The sequence below is a fragment of the Centroberyx gerrardi genome, chromosome 7, assembly GCF_048128805.1.
Source record: "Centroberyx gerrardi isolate f3 chromosome 7, fCenGer3.hap1.cur.20231027, whole genome shotgun sequence".
Taxonomy (NCBI): domain Eukaryota; kingdom Metazoa; phylum Chordata; class Actinopteri; order Beryciformes; family Berycidae; genus Centroberyx; species Centroberyx gerrardi.
The window spans coordinates 5,657,035-5,671,335 of NC_136003.1; the positions used below are offsets into that span (position 1 = coordinate 5,657,035).

The 14,301-nt window shown below is 41.9% G+C and overlaps 1 protein-coding gene across 1 annotated transcript in view; it reads left to right on the forward strand.

The window, feature by feature from the left end:
• Positions 1–14,301, forward strand: part of LOC139919975 (syntaxin-binding protein 4) — a 71,053-nt gene that overhangs the window by 40,459 nt on the left and 16,293 nt on the right. The window contains exons 7-9 of the mRNA XM_071909866.2: positions 3,574–3,697; positions 4,326–4,467; positions 13,979–14,085. Of these exons, the coding sequence (XP_071765967.2) occupies positions 3,574–3,697; positions 4,326–4,467; positions 13,979–14,085 (373 nt within the window). The remainder of the gene's footprint in view (positions 1–3,573; positions 3,698–4,325; positions 4,468–13,978; positions 14,086–14,301) is intronic.

Consider the following 14,301-nt stretch of genomic DNA (forward strand, 5'->3'; position numbering starts at 1 on the left):
ACATTGTCTTTTTTTCTACCTCAATATTTACTTGATCATTAGGTAAACAAAACCATGTGCGTTCTAGGTAGCGCAACATGATTTAGTGAGATAACCGAAGCACAAGACTCAGACTGTTGCCACTTGCTTGTGTTGTTGAGTCGAGTTAAATAAATGGAGACACCCTCTGAAGATATATATCCGTTTCAGTCTTTGTTTTTGTATAAGTGAATGTTCTTAAGAGGGAGAGAAATGAGACTTTTCAGTTGCCTCTCCGCTGATAGGGGCTCGACCGTCGTCCAGTACGACGCGGACAGCAGTGCAGAGTGCAGACCATTATGTAAACAAACACACATGGCATGCGATGAATTGATGCATTAAATAAGCAGAGAATTAAATGAGGGGAAGTAGCGGGCGTGACGAACTGTGACGTTACTGGTTGTCCATGAAGATTTGTGTTTTTAATTAACATGTAGCCTAAAGAAATATGAATTCAAGAAGTTCAAGAAGAGAAATGGCTCACGTGTCATCACGTCATCGATCGTTTTTGCAATCGCTGACTATAAAGCATTATCAGAATTCTCAGATCTCATATTTATACTGAATATCGGCCGATTCCGATTGCTGGCCGATCGATCGCGGCATCCCTAACTGTAACATGCAATGTCACTCATGGATTCAAACGTTGCCCCTACTCGCAGTTTGATTTTACACACTGTACTGATAATTGGCAATATGAAGCGAGATTAGTAATAATAGTAGGATAAAAGACACTACTTGAAAAGTCTCATTATATACATTGGGGCTAGACCTAACCATGCTTTAAAAGTATGAGATAAAAGCATGAATGACTTTCTCTGCATTACTAAATAATAAAAAAACAACTTAAATTTAGAATGGAAATCAAAGCTTAAAACAGCATCAAAAATTACTCCCAAATTTCACATTGGCTGGGTTTACATTGCGTTCAGAGACTACTACCAACATATCACAGAGCTCACGCTTCATGACCATATGTTTTTCCCTTATGGTTTTGGCATTGTAAGAACCATGCAAACATGCATAAATTACTATACATTTTACTACTATTTTTCTTAAATAAATACAGTGTGTTTACGGTGATTGCACATCTATTTGTTTATTTAATGTTTTAATGAAAATAGTCCTGATGTGATACTATACACGTCACTAATCAATAACTAAAATTACAGTGAATATAAAGGTATACTGCAAATTATTCTTTTTCTTACCAAAACTACATTAAAATGGCTATAATTAAGATGTATATATTGATTCAAGGTGTCAGAAAACATGAAGACACCAAAATGGAGCCAAATGGAGCACAGAAAATTTCCCCCTAGCTCGCTACTTTTTCTCTTGAGTTAGTTCAGCGTGCTTGTGGAAAACACCGCACATTCAATTGAACACACACAGAATATTCCTCTCCTATCTGCAAAATCAGACGACCTTCTCATCTCCCATATGTTCTCCTTTACAGGTAGTGCTTCTCAACTTGTCATTTTTCATTTCTGTACGAGCAGATGGTTTATTACCATTCCTCGCCTCTGTCTCCTCCGCTTCACAAAGCAGAAACACCTCCTTGCACCAGACAAACAGCACGTCTGTCACAGTCGTACGCGAAAAAGAAACGTAACCTTTTTGTGCTTTGCAATGTGCTACGCCCAAGGGGTGGATGGAGTAAGTGGGCCTTTAAAAATGGCTTATGACAAGTGCACTTGTCCGTTACACGATTTCCAACATCTGTTCCGGTTGGGGAAGAAGCAGCCAGCTGGTAAAGATGCTTAAAAACAGGGATTCAGCACGTGAGCGGCCTTGTCTGCTTTGTGCAAGGGATGTTGTTGATACATCTTGGTATATTCAGAGTCTGGTTGTTAAGAGTTAGAAAAGGGCATAAAATGACCATCAAAGTTTATGCTGTGTTTTGCATCCAAACAATTGCACTGTGAATCCAAAATGCCTGTATTTATCTCATCGAGTTTTCTTTTCCTCTACCTAGAATAACGTTACAAAATGAGGTAAATTTAGGCCTTTTGGACTCAGAGTGCCATGATTTGGCTACAAAACACTTTGTTTATGCTGCACAAGGTGTTTAGAGATATTTAATGCTCATCCTCTTTTTGGAGCTCTAAACCAGTGATTCTCAACCTTTTTCATATCATGGACACCTATTTTAGTCCAGATTAGAGCCATGGACCCCCATGTGATGAGATTTTGTCTCTCGGACCAAAATCTGAAAATATTTTATTGTTAGATATGATTTTGTCCAGAATTCCAAGACTGTTGCCAAGAGTCCAAGATTGTAGTTAGAGAGATAACAGTGACAATATGATCAAAACAGTCATTCTTCTACATTCTCTAATTGTGTTAACTTCTTGTAAATGAAATAATGGTGAAGTTTAACAGTTCATCAATTTGCTGGGGACCCCCTGGAAACCCCTAAAGGACCCCTGGTCCTTTAGGGGGTTCCAGGGGGTGAGAACCACTGCTCTAAACCACTGCTCTAAACCACTGCTCTAAACAATCAGACGCCATTCACTTCAATAGTTTGTCAGAAGGCTGAGATGGAACTGCAGTATATAACTGTGTGTTTGATGGTTGTACGAACATCAATGGCGCTCCCACTGACATGGAGATAAGTGGATTGTGACAGAATTTTCATTTTGGGGCGAACTATTCCTTTAATCTTACAGAATTCACCGGATTCAAAATATTTTGATTTTCCCTGCTCTGTTTTGCTCTGCTTTTTTCCCCCATTTGCACACTCACAAGCAAGAGCACAGCATGTAATAGCTACAAAATGAGGTCTTTTCATCTTTTTTTTTTTTTTAAAAAGAATCCATGACATCCCCATATACCGCTGAATGTCAGCATGAATTACCTCTGCACTGTGAGATGTACCTTTGATTTCGAAGCAAGGAAAAAGCAGATGTTTAACCACGGCGGTGCATGAAAAACAAGTCTGGGGGGTACTTAGGCTTTCCGGCAGTCAGTTTGGTCAGCATATTGGGTATTATTCAGCGCTTAGAGTCGTTCAAGCTTACTAAACACTTGACAGGAGGATATGCGTTTTGAAGTGAAGGGCCCCAGTCCCCTTGGAGCCTTTAACAGGATCTGCCTGGAGCAGCAGCAAATTGACTAAGGCTGCTCAACACTGTGTAAATCAAATGACAGTGGGTAATCAAAGCCGTTTTAGATGGAGTAGTTCTGAGTTATGATTAAGTCCTGGGTTATGACACCCATTTTGGGAACCTGTTTCTGGAAATATCTGAAATGTGTGAAAAGTCTACTCCCATTGTGCTTCTCCCCTAATGAAACACAAATTAATAGACCGCCATATTTGCTTGCTGTACCACTCACCTAAATAATCACATCATCTATAAGGGTATAAAGCAGTTTAGATGACATCACAGTCTGGTGGGTTGAGGCAGTTCCCTCTATCCCTGCCACCCATCTTTCTTTTTTAATTGGTTGGATGGTTGGCATTTACACCTTCTAGATGAGCACCATTTTAATTGCTCTACTCACTCTTTGTCCGTTATGTGTTATTTTTTTTCTTGTTTGCCCTTTGAAAAGGAGGCCGCTACCTGGATAGCACATCCTCCGGTTCCTCGTCCCGTTCCCAGAGTCCTTTGTTGTTGAGCCCAGCAGGTTCCCAGAACATGTACAACAACAGTGGGCCCCTGCTGCGCTCCCTCAGGTAGGACACGCATATACAGGATTCACTTAGACCACCACACTTGTCTCTTGTTGTTATGAGACTGTCAATTGACAGCTTGTGTTTACCAAAGATTTAAATTCAAGGCAGATAATAACAAGTGAAAACTAGATTAGCGCTATTGCATGCTTGCTAGCTGTGTGTCTGTATTACTACAAAGCCAACAATGGTGACTGTCTACAGCTAATGCTAACCAAGCTGAACACTCACAGACAAAAACACACATAACAACCATTGCCCTGAAAATATAACATAATATAACAGTGAAAAATACAATAAAATCACCAATAAAAGTTCCCTACTACAACTTAGCAACTAACGTTACCTTGCGATACCTCTTTCTATGTTTCTTCTTTTAAAACAACTGAGAACTAGCATAGTGCTAGTTACATGCTCTGCTGTGAGCGTTTGGGTAAATAATGTAATAAAATCAAATCACTAGTACAATTTAACAATTAACGTTACGGCTAACATACACGTAGCAAGGCCTGCTATGCTAACGTTACATCCTCAACAAAGGATGAAGCCACTTACAGTGAAGAAGTACAACAAACAAATGCTTTTTCTTTACTGCAAAGACTGATGTGTTTTTCTGTGTTTGTGTTGTTAGCCACCCAGGCGAAGGGGTGATTCAGCTCATTTCAGTGGCGCGATCCTGCAGTCTGGGCATCACCATCGGAGGAGGCTCCAACCGGCCCGACGGCCCCGCGGTCTTCATTCAGGAGGTGCTGTCTGGAGGCGACTGCCACCGGGTAAGGAGGGAGGAAGGGAGGGCAGAAGGCCAAAGGGGAGAAAGAGTTTTGGGTGGGGGTGCAGTGAAGAGAGGGGTGAAGGGAAGGAGACAGCCATGGAGGGAGGGTGGGGTGGAGATATGGAAGTGGGGTAAATCAAAGGTAAAATCAAAGGTGGTCGTGGTCCATTTGAACATATCATGTGGTCATATGATATGGTCGCATTCTTGTTCTTTTTGATGCTGATTTGTTTCATATCGGTCATATCAAAACATTGCAGCCTCGACACTGGCTAAATCTAGCCAAACATTAACAAGTCAAAGATGGCTGTTTTGGTTCCAGCATTGGCAGGAAAAAGAATAATAAACCACATTGACACAGACACACTCACTCAAAAGGGGCACAAAATTTATAAGGTATCATGGCCAAATAGAGCGGCACTGGTGGCCATGACTGCATGGCCGCCGTGAAATTTATGCCCTTGTCAGCAGGCTAGCTAACTAGCTTACCTAGATAGCTATAGGCTAGTATGGTTAGTTAGAACTTGGAAGGTCAGCTAGGCTAACTAGCTAACCTAGAAAACTTAGATGGGTAGATTGCATTTTTTCAGTTGGTAGCAGAGTGCTAGGCTTCATAATATTACCTTCCTCCTCTTTTATGTCTTGCTTTTTTCACTGAGCTTTGGTCTAACATTACTTAGCCAGAAACTGAGGTTTAACTCAATCAATGAAATTATTTCTGCCTCCAGAGCAGCTCTGCCTCCTAGAAATGTTTATCTAGAACTCTAATCTGCCAATTTTACCCCTTGGGCTTTGACTGGAGGACCATGGGGATACTTGGTTAAAGCATGACTTAGATGAATGGATGCAAGTATAGGAGAAGGGAGAGGGAGAGGCTAGGGAAATACTTGAAGGGAACTGAAGCGAACATGATGGAGGAAGGAGAGCGAGAGGGATGAAGAAGGAGAAGAAAGACTGCATATGCAGACCTCTGCAGCTTTTCCTTCAGATTAGTGTAGAATAATGCTGAGCCATGGTCAGGGTCACAGGCTGCTGAGCCTGTTTCTCTGACTGGCCATCTAGATGGACATAACAGACTATCACATACACCCACATAGTGGTCATATACTGTATATGTGACCATCCCAAGCATACACAGACACGCACTTATTAAATTCAAACATACCATAACACTTTACACCTTTATGCTGACATGATTTGGGGAACCTCCCAGCAATACAAATATCATGTATCCAGAATTGTAATACCGGTAATAAAACCCAGCAAGCATTTGATGGACGGTGACATGGAGGAATTGGCGAAGTTCAACATAATTCCAAAACCAGCACAAAATGTTCCCAATATAATATTATGGCTTGCTAAAAATTAACAGCTTTGAAAACTATTTTTTGAAAACTATCTTAGTGTACCTAAAGAAAAAATAAATCCTTTAATGAAAGAAGCAGTCCAGTAAATTTGGCTTCAGTGAATATTGTGATTAGCCTATCTTTAACAAGAGAGTGACCTACTGGACCTTCCTCAACTTTTTGACCTTCTGGGATCAACGCCAAAACCGTGGTTCAGGGACACTTTCCTTATCCAAGGGCAGGATAATGAGCCAGAGCTGTAGTATTAAGAATAGAAGTGACAGCCCCGTAGTAGCCGCATGGTGTGCACTCCACAGCATGCAAGGAATGGAAAGTGAGAGTGGCATACCTCCACTAATCTCGCTATTAGTCTCCCTCAGTGTCAGAGGGATCTGCTGCTACAGCCTCAGAATAGTGTTAATGGCGAATTAAGTTTGGAGTGAGTGCCATGGATCACTAACACCCCTTGTTAGGTTAATAAGGGTAGCTTAAGAAGCATAAAATTAGTGTAGACCAAATTGAATTATGCAAAAATCCTGTCTACTTGTTAAAGGGGCAGTTAATCCCACCTTTATCAACCTCTATTGGCGACCAGTAGGAATTATTATAACAACACTGACAGAAATTATCTACTCCTACACTTGACTCTGGTACAGCCCCACCCCTATATTCCCCTTGAGCTACGGTGGCCTGTGATTGCCAGAAACAGTACAGTCACATTTTCACAATGTAGAGCAGTAAGCTAGCTAATTAGAGCAGAGATCCAACAGAAACATCTAGTGAAGAGGTAATATATCACCATGCTAAATACTGGAATAATAATACTGCTTTGAGAATGAGGCATTTTGTCTAAATGTGTTGCGATGCCGGTTTGTTTGCTCATAGCACCGTTCTCAATCGTTAAGCAGTTGAAATGCAGTTGAATCACTATTTTATTAGATCAATCTGCAATAGAGAGTAGCAAAACTGACACATATTCATATGAAAATGTAGCGGAGTATTACTTTAAATAGAAATTTGGCTATTTTAAATGAAATATTCACATCTCCACCACTGGCCTCACTGTCTGTTACACCATCCAAAACAACTCTTTCCTACATGTCTGTCTTTATTACAGTTGATCCGTTGATCCCCCTGCGGATGCAAATGATGGGTCATTTTTAGGTCTAGGAGGCTAGCCAAGTGTCAGGGTGTTGTTAGCCAGATGGCTGATTACTAGCCCGTGTAGCTGAGTGGAGGACATAGAGCCTACAGTATCCTCCCTCTGGATGGAAATAGGGCTTGGTTTTGACTGATGAGAGCCGGGGTCATGCATTAAAAGCAGCATCCAATGGGTCTTCCAAGACCTTTGTTCAAGTAGTCACCCATAAAACATGACCAGATCGGGGAGAGGCCGCCCTGCAGAGCCAGGCCGACTCCTGCTGTTCAAGCGTAGAGGGTGGTGGTGAAGAGAAGGTAGGGTTGAAGAAGGGGAGGCATGCTGGTTTGGAAGGTTAAATAGGGATGAGCAGTTGGCAAGAGATTAAATGCAGTGCTAGTGTCATAGAAGTCCCCCATTATGCATCCACCCTGCATCTATCCTGTGTATCTTATTAGTACTGCAGTGGCCCCCTGGGTCTTTTCTTTCTAAATTTCTCTCTAATACCTAAGTCCAGTGCAGCAAGTGCTTTTACGTTTATAATGGCTGCTTTTGTAGACATGTGTTTTTACCAGGGTTTCTTATAAAAACTGAATATCTAGAATAATGTCACCTTGTTCCCCTTTAGGTTACAAATACTGTCAATTCTTTACAGTATATCCTGTTGAATAATTGGGAATTCGTGCTAGATTTATGAACTTTAAAAAATACTTGAATATTTTCTGGCATTTTTGTTGCTTTGTTATGAAATAAAAGCACAGTGCTGCTCCAGCAGCCCTGGTGCAGAGGAGTCCCCGCTCCCAGAGTCCCAGGACAGACACAGTACACCGAGTGTGAAGGTCAGCCACTGAGTTAGGACTCTGCTTAGGGCATCACCCCTGCTGCTGCTCCCCCGTCACACACACACACACACACACACACACACACACAAACCTACACACACGCCAGCAGAATTAGTGATCAGAACCAGAATCACCTTATTCACCAATAAATGTACAGAAATCTGCTGCAGAAACATATGGCTCACACAGCTCACATAGTGATATCAATACATACTGGCACATGCACAGGGACAACAGACCTCACATTCAGTACAAGGGGATATTGCAGGGTGCACAATACAGAGCAGACAATAGAGTACATATCACTCAAATATATATTGTACATTTATACATTTAGAATTCTATCACACTACGTGCATTTGTGTAGGCATTGTGGCAAACAGTGAATTGCAGCAGTAGAGTCAAGCAGTGCATTTGAAGATACCATGGCATAGTTGTTTTGAATAGGATGTGAATACATGTAGGAGTTCTGAGCATTGTGGAGCATGCAGGAATTATCAGTACAATTTATGTAAACAGCACTAGGTAATGACAAAATATACAGTATTCAAGACTGTATTATGCAAACACTATGAGTTGTGCACATTGGGAAAACAACACTACGTAATAACAAGTAAGATAAATGAAACAGTAACAGTTGTGGGATTACAGTCAGTTGCTTAGACTGAACAGGTAATAACAGCAAGCAGTCCCACAGCACCTTTGTGGTAATGAAATATATACCTAATTAATAATCAGTTTATTTGAATGTGATTTCAGCTCTCTGGCTCCCTAGTTGATCAGCTGCCTTCATCTCCTCTATGGAGAATACAATAATGTTAGGCTACTTGGCTTGCTAATTAATGTTAGCATCTGAACTGTTAGTAAACAAAGTTTATAGCATATTCCATAGATACATAGAAGCATGCTGATACAACAATGTGAGTATGTTTTGTCTTACCATCATAAAAATATTTATTATTTATTAAGAATATAGATGAAGAACCCAGAACAATGTTCTCCTGTCGAGTGATGCCATCTAACTCATTTGCATGTGAAGAGGATTATGAGAGATTAAAATAGCAGCAATTGCAAATGTATAGTTTAAGTTCAACTTTCATAATAATACAGCTTTTATTTCTTTTTATTAATTACATACTGCTCAGTAATAAACAGACTTGATATGTACAAAACGATTTCTACAACACCATGGTATAGTTTCAAAGTGCCCAGCTATAGAGCGGTGAAGTGTCTCACTGTGGGCTGCTCAAGCTGAATTTGGCTCTTGAGGACCACAGTGCCATGGCAACCGTGATATGATGACAAGGACGGGTTACTGAGGAAGATGTGATCAAAATGTTTGACACAGACTTTGTGCAACACTTATCACTTGAGCACTCTGCACTTCACATATTGCAGAGCATCATGGATCATTAAAAAAATATATTTTTCCAATGCCTCAGTGAGAAGGATCTTCATTCCTGTTGGTGAGCAGTGTGCGGATTCTTGGCATGATACTTTGAATTTCTTATCGGAATTTATGCCCCCTGTAGTCAAGTACTGATGGACTCATATTTGTGCGCAACTCTTCTCTCTATTAATTGAGAAACAAGGATGGGTTATACTCAGGGTTTGTTGAGGGTGACAACTCTCAGGAATAAGCTGGGACAAGGTGGGAAGTAGTCTTGGTGTTTATGGACCGGTTCTGTTTCCCAGAGGAAAGGTTCTTGAACATGTGGTTCTTCTTCGTTATTCTTTTATGTCAGTACTCAGCAAGGGTTTTGAACTTGCCATTGCTGTCTTTCTTGTTACTACCCTCTCTTCACTTCTTGTTTTTTATCACTGGAACATTGCACCCCATGTTTGCTAAATTTTCGGGAGCAGCTGATTGCCCTGAGGCCGGCTGCCAGCCTGGGGCCGAAGGATCTACCATGCGAGTTAGAAGTGCGCTAGAGAGGGAAGCATGTGGGCTTTAAGGTGAGAGCGAGAGTAAGGAGATTTAAAACTATGCTTCCGTCTATCGTCATGGGAAACTGCAGGTAAATGTGATGGATGAGCTCTCCGCCTCGGTCAGGAGTCAGAGGGAATATCGGGAATGCTGCCTAATGTGCTTGACGGAGACAAGGCTACAAGGGAGTATCCAAGGCATGGATACAAGGGAATATGCAGTACCAGACACTGCAACCCCACTTTTCAGGTAGTGTTATCTGACCGAGGGAAGGAGAGCAGCAAGGGAAAGGGAGGTTGTCTTGCCATTGTTGTCAACTCTGGATGGTATAATCTAGGGCATAACAGCGAAGGCAAATGTCTGTAGACTGGATGTTGAACTTCTGGCTGGGGGCTTGAAATGCTGCTTTTTGCTTCTTTACTACCCAAGCCCACCCCCCACCCAGGCTGGCTCTGTCACAGGGCTGAGCCTGAACACCCTGGAGGTGGTGGCAGGGGGGAGGATGTGGTCCAAGCTGAGCTCCATCTTATACAATGCTTCCAGCTCTCTCTACACTGCAGCTATGGGACTTCCTCATAACCGAGGTGAACCAAGGAGTACCTCAAGAATTCCTTCATGCCGACTGCCATCCAGCCGGCATCACGCTTCCTGTCACAATGGCTCCAGTCTCAGCCAGCTCGGAGGGCACTTAAGCCTGGACTACTGCCGTAGATCTGCCCTGCTTGCACAATCTGCTCTGTGTGTTTATGCACATTACCTGTACAAATTTCTTCACATATGTCGGTACATGACCAAGGACATATTTCTGGGCATGTTGCTGTACGTACGTTATGCCCATTTCTAAATCTGATAATGTGAATAGCTTACAATGCACTTTAGTTAAAATTGTTGTCTCCATCTTTGGTGCTAAGCACTCATTGCTGTGGTGTTTATGCATTGCACTTACAAAGATCACCTGTCAATCAAATGGTGTGTCCAGTACTGTGACATCTTTTTCCTTGGATTTTCTGTTGATGAAGTTTGAGTTTCTGTAGAGTTTCTCTTTTCTTTGTCTGTTCAGCCATGGTGGCTATCACTGCTCATGCTAACTACCCAGTTATTCTTCTATTATTCCACAAACTGGAAATGTAAAACACATCACTTCCGGTGCGCCAGAGGATTTTTCCCAGGAAAGACTACCCAGACACCGGGTGTTTAGAACAGCGAGTGTAAAAACCTTCATGAACCGGCTGTAGGTTGAATCACTATTATGCTATATCAATCAGCCATAGGTAGTAGCAAAACACACATTTATTTATATGAAAATGTTGCAGATTATTACTTTAAGCAGTTTGATTGATGCATGTGGGAGATACAGCAGATAGGCAGGAACTCAGCTGCACAAACTGCCTCCTATCTGTCAGGGAGTCAGTTATGCATTCATAGATTGAGGGGGAAACATTCAGCTAAGACAAGTTTGCCAAGGAGAAGTTTTAGTATGATCGTGTTAAGGCAGAGTCAGCAAACAGGATCCTACAAAGATCCTACAGGCACAGACAAACAAATATATACACCTTCCCTGTCCACACTTAAAATCAAAATAATATAAATTCCTTTCTTCCGTCTTCCTTCTCTCTAGCTTGCTCTGCTTCTCTCTCCCCAATCCCATTCTCCTCGCCTCTCTGTCCGCCCACACATTGTCAACTGCTGGAACATGACAAGTAAGGACAGGAGGAGGAGGAGGGGAAAAGAGAGAGAATACAGGAATCTGCATTTGTGTTTACATGCATGAAGGAAGGCGTCGTCTTAGAACTGTTTATGACCATCTGTTTCTTGTTGTACTGTATGTTGTCAAGACTACCTACAAGGTTTTGCACTATTGATGGATTAGAGATGTGCAAACATCCATTTTTTCAAGGTCGACTAGTCAGTGGGTTGTCGGAATGATTAGTTGACTAGTTGGTCTCAAGAGAAGCCTATATTTAAATTAGGCTGTACTATGGATAGGTTTAAGAATACGTTTCATGGGTATCTTAATACCTTTGAGCTTTAGGTTTAATTGGTTTCCAGATATGTCACCCAAACGAGGTTGGGCAGAGTCATTAAGTTGCTAAGCACCTGGAATTTACCTGATGTACAACAACATGGCGAATGTTAATATCGATGCCCATTGTTTGGACCAAGCAGCGGGTGCAGCTAAGCCAGCTTGTCCTTGTTCTGAAAGCTGAGCACGTTGTCTGTGTTACTTTTAAAAAGATTTTAAGTGCCATTTAAAATATTTTCAAGTTCTTCCCACACAGCCAACATAAACTCTATTGACATTTTCTCTCCCTGGACAATGACAATGGCAACGAATCAGAAAGAAAATCCTCCAATCAAACACCCACCTCCACACTAGTGATGCTATTGCTGTAGGCATCATCAAAGAAAGTCCCCAGACTCTCTGGGTCAAAGAGTCAAAGAGTCTGGTTGGGACTAGGCAACTTCTTGGCCCTAGGACCCACAAAACCCACTGAAAACTTGCCGGGTAATTTCAAAAATGTCTGTCAAATCCCTAAAAAGCTGGCTTTTTTGATACAAAAGGTTTTTATCCAGTGGTACAATTGTTATGACAAATGTGCCCTAGAGTAATGGTCCTAAGGGTACAAGGGTAAAAGTACACATGAACTTATGATGAAGGTAAAATGCATCTACCTCAATGAGATGCTGACTGAAACGAAAGCTTTTGAACTTTTTTACAGTGATAGTGACAAAATCTCTCCACATTGCATTTATCCTGCATGAGAACGACAGGATTTTCTTGGGGATGGGGCTTCAGTGCAACAGCAGTGTGGCAGGCATGTAACGCATGGGATTTCTTGTGGGTGTACTTGAGTGCCTCAAAATCACGAATCACAGATGAGCAGCACAGAACAGCAAGACTACATGAAACTATGTTAGAGACAGGGCACTGTAAACCAAAGCTGTATCTCCATGCTTTGTCATCAAGTCTCTTTCAACCTACTGTACACTAATACCAGGATCTCTTACAGCAACTACTGACACAGACTCTCTCTCTCAGTCTTCTGCTTATGGAAGCAGCTTGTCCATCCCCCCCAATCCCAACTCTTAATCCTTTGTGTCACACATATATATATATATATTCCCAAGGGATTTTAATTGGATATGCAGGGATCAGAGACTCTCTGGTACAGTTATTAGTTTTTTGCTCAGTTATGAGGCAAGCTAGCCATTTCATGTGCTGAGGTTTGCTGTGTGGGAGGGGTCAGCAGGGAGATTATGCAGCTATGCATTTATCAGAACAATGATGGCTGTAAAATGGCAAAACCTCACGTCAAATAGGAAAGGTAGATTGGTAGATTAGTAGGGAGGGGAGCTAAATTTTCCAATGTAGATCATCTATAATCTTCAGTAAAAGTTAAAGACTAGCTAAACCCCAAACCCAAATGTGTGTAAAGCCTGACATCTAATGGTAAAAAGCATGCTACTGAAATTACCATCTGCTATTGTCTGATCTTTGGTGCCAGGTGATGTCACCACCTGTGATACTAGAAGGTGACATCACCTGGCACCAAAGATGTCAAAAGATGTCAGATTTGGGTTGGGGAATTAGTTACTCTAGAGTGAATTAGCACTAAATCACGGTTTTTGAATGAATAGCATTAATCCTGTACTTAATTTCAACATTTTTCGATTTAAATTCTGCATCCGCCTCTAGGGGCTGCACTAGGCAATTTTGCACATTGGTTGCACCAACTGGCAACGAGAGGTGACTGCTAAGAGGATTTCAATACGAAGTCATGTAACATAACAGTAAACTGCACAGGGATGTAAATGTCTTGTTGGTGAGTCCAGCTTTCTCTGGACGGCACACTCACTCACTGCTGTTTCGAGAGTTTCGAGATTTCCTGCCAGTGACCATATCGGACTCCATCATTTAATTTGGGCAAATAGGGTACCTCAATTAGTGCAGCATGGGACGCTTTTCTTTGTTACACCACACTTTGTGATTTAGGCTGATAAGACGGCTGGAAATCTTGCTTAGTGCAGCTTTAAGGTCTAGTGAGAAATCAATTTGGGTTTTTTTGAGGCCTCCAGGTCTACTTCCAGCCTTCCCCTTGCCACTCTTAAGACTGCTAACGGCATCACACCTGGACATGAAAAAACAGGCTTCCAGATCCTATTTAGCAACATGATCCACCAGTGGAAAATGGGGCATAATTTTGTTTCTTCCTCATGACGACTAAAGGCTAAAGGCCCTCTGTCTCCTTCTTGTGCAGGATGGACGTCTGAGGCCTGGGGATCAGCTCATTGCCATCAACAAGGAGTCCTTGATAGGCGTTACCCACGAGGAGGCTAAAAGCATGCTGAACAAAGTCAAATTCAGGTGAGGAACATGTATGGACAGGACCTGGGGCCTTGTAGGATTAAAAAGAAAGTGAGAAGTAGTGAGTTCAACTTCGCTTACTGGCCCCAGGGCCCAATGGTCACGGCTATTGGATATAGATAAAATGCTATTTCAGTAATACAGAGCGAGTACAGAGTCTATGATTTTCTGGGGAGATAGAGAGCAGAATCGAGATTATCCTTCTTTCCTCTGCTT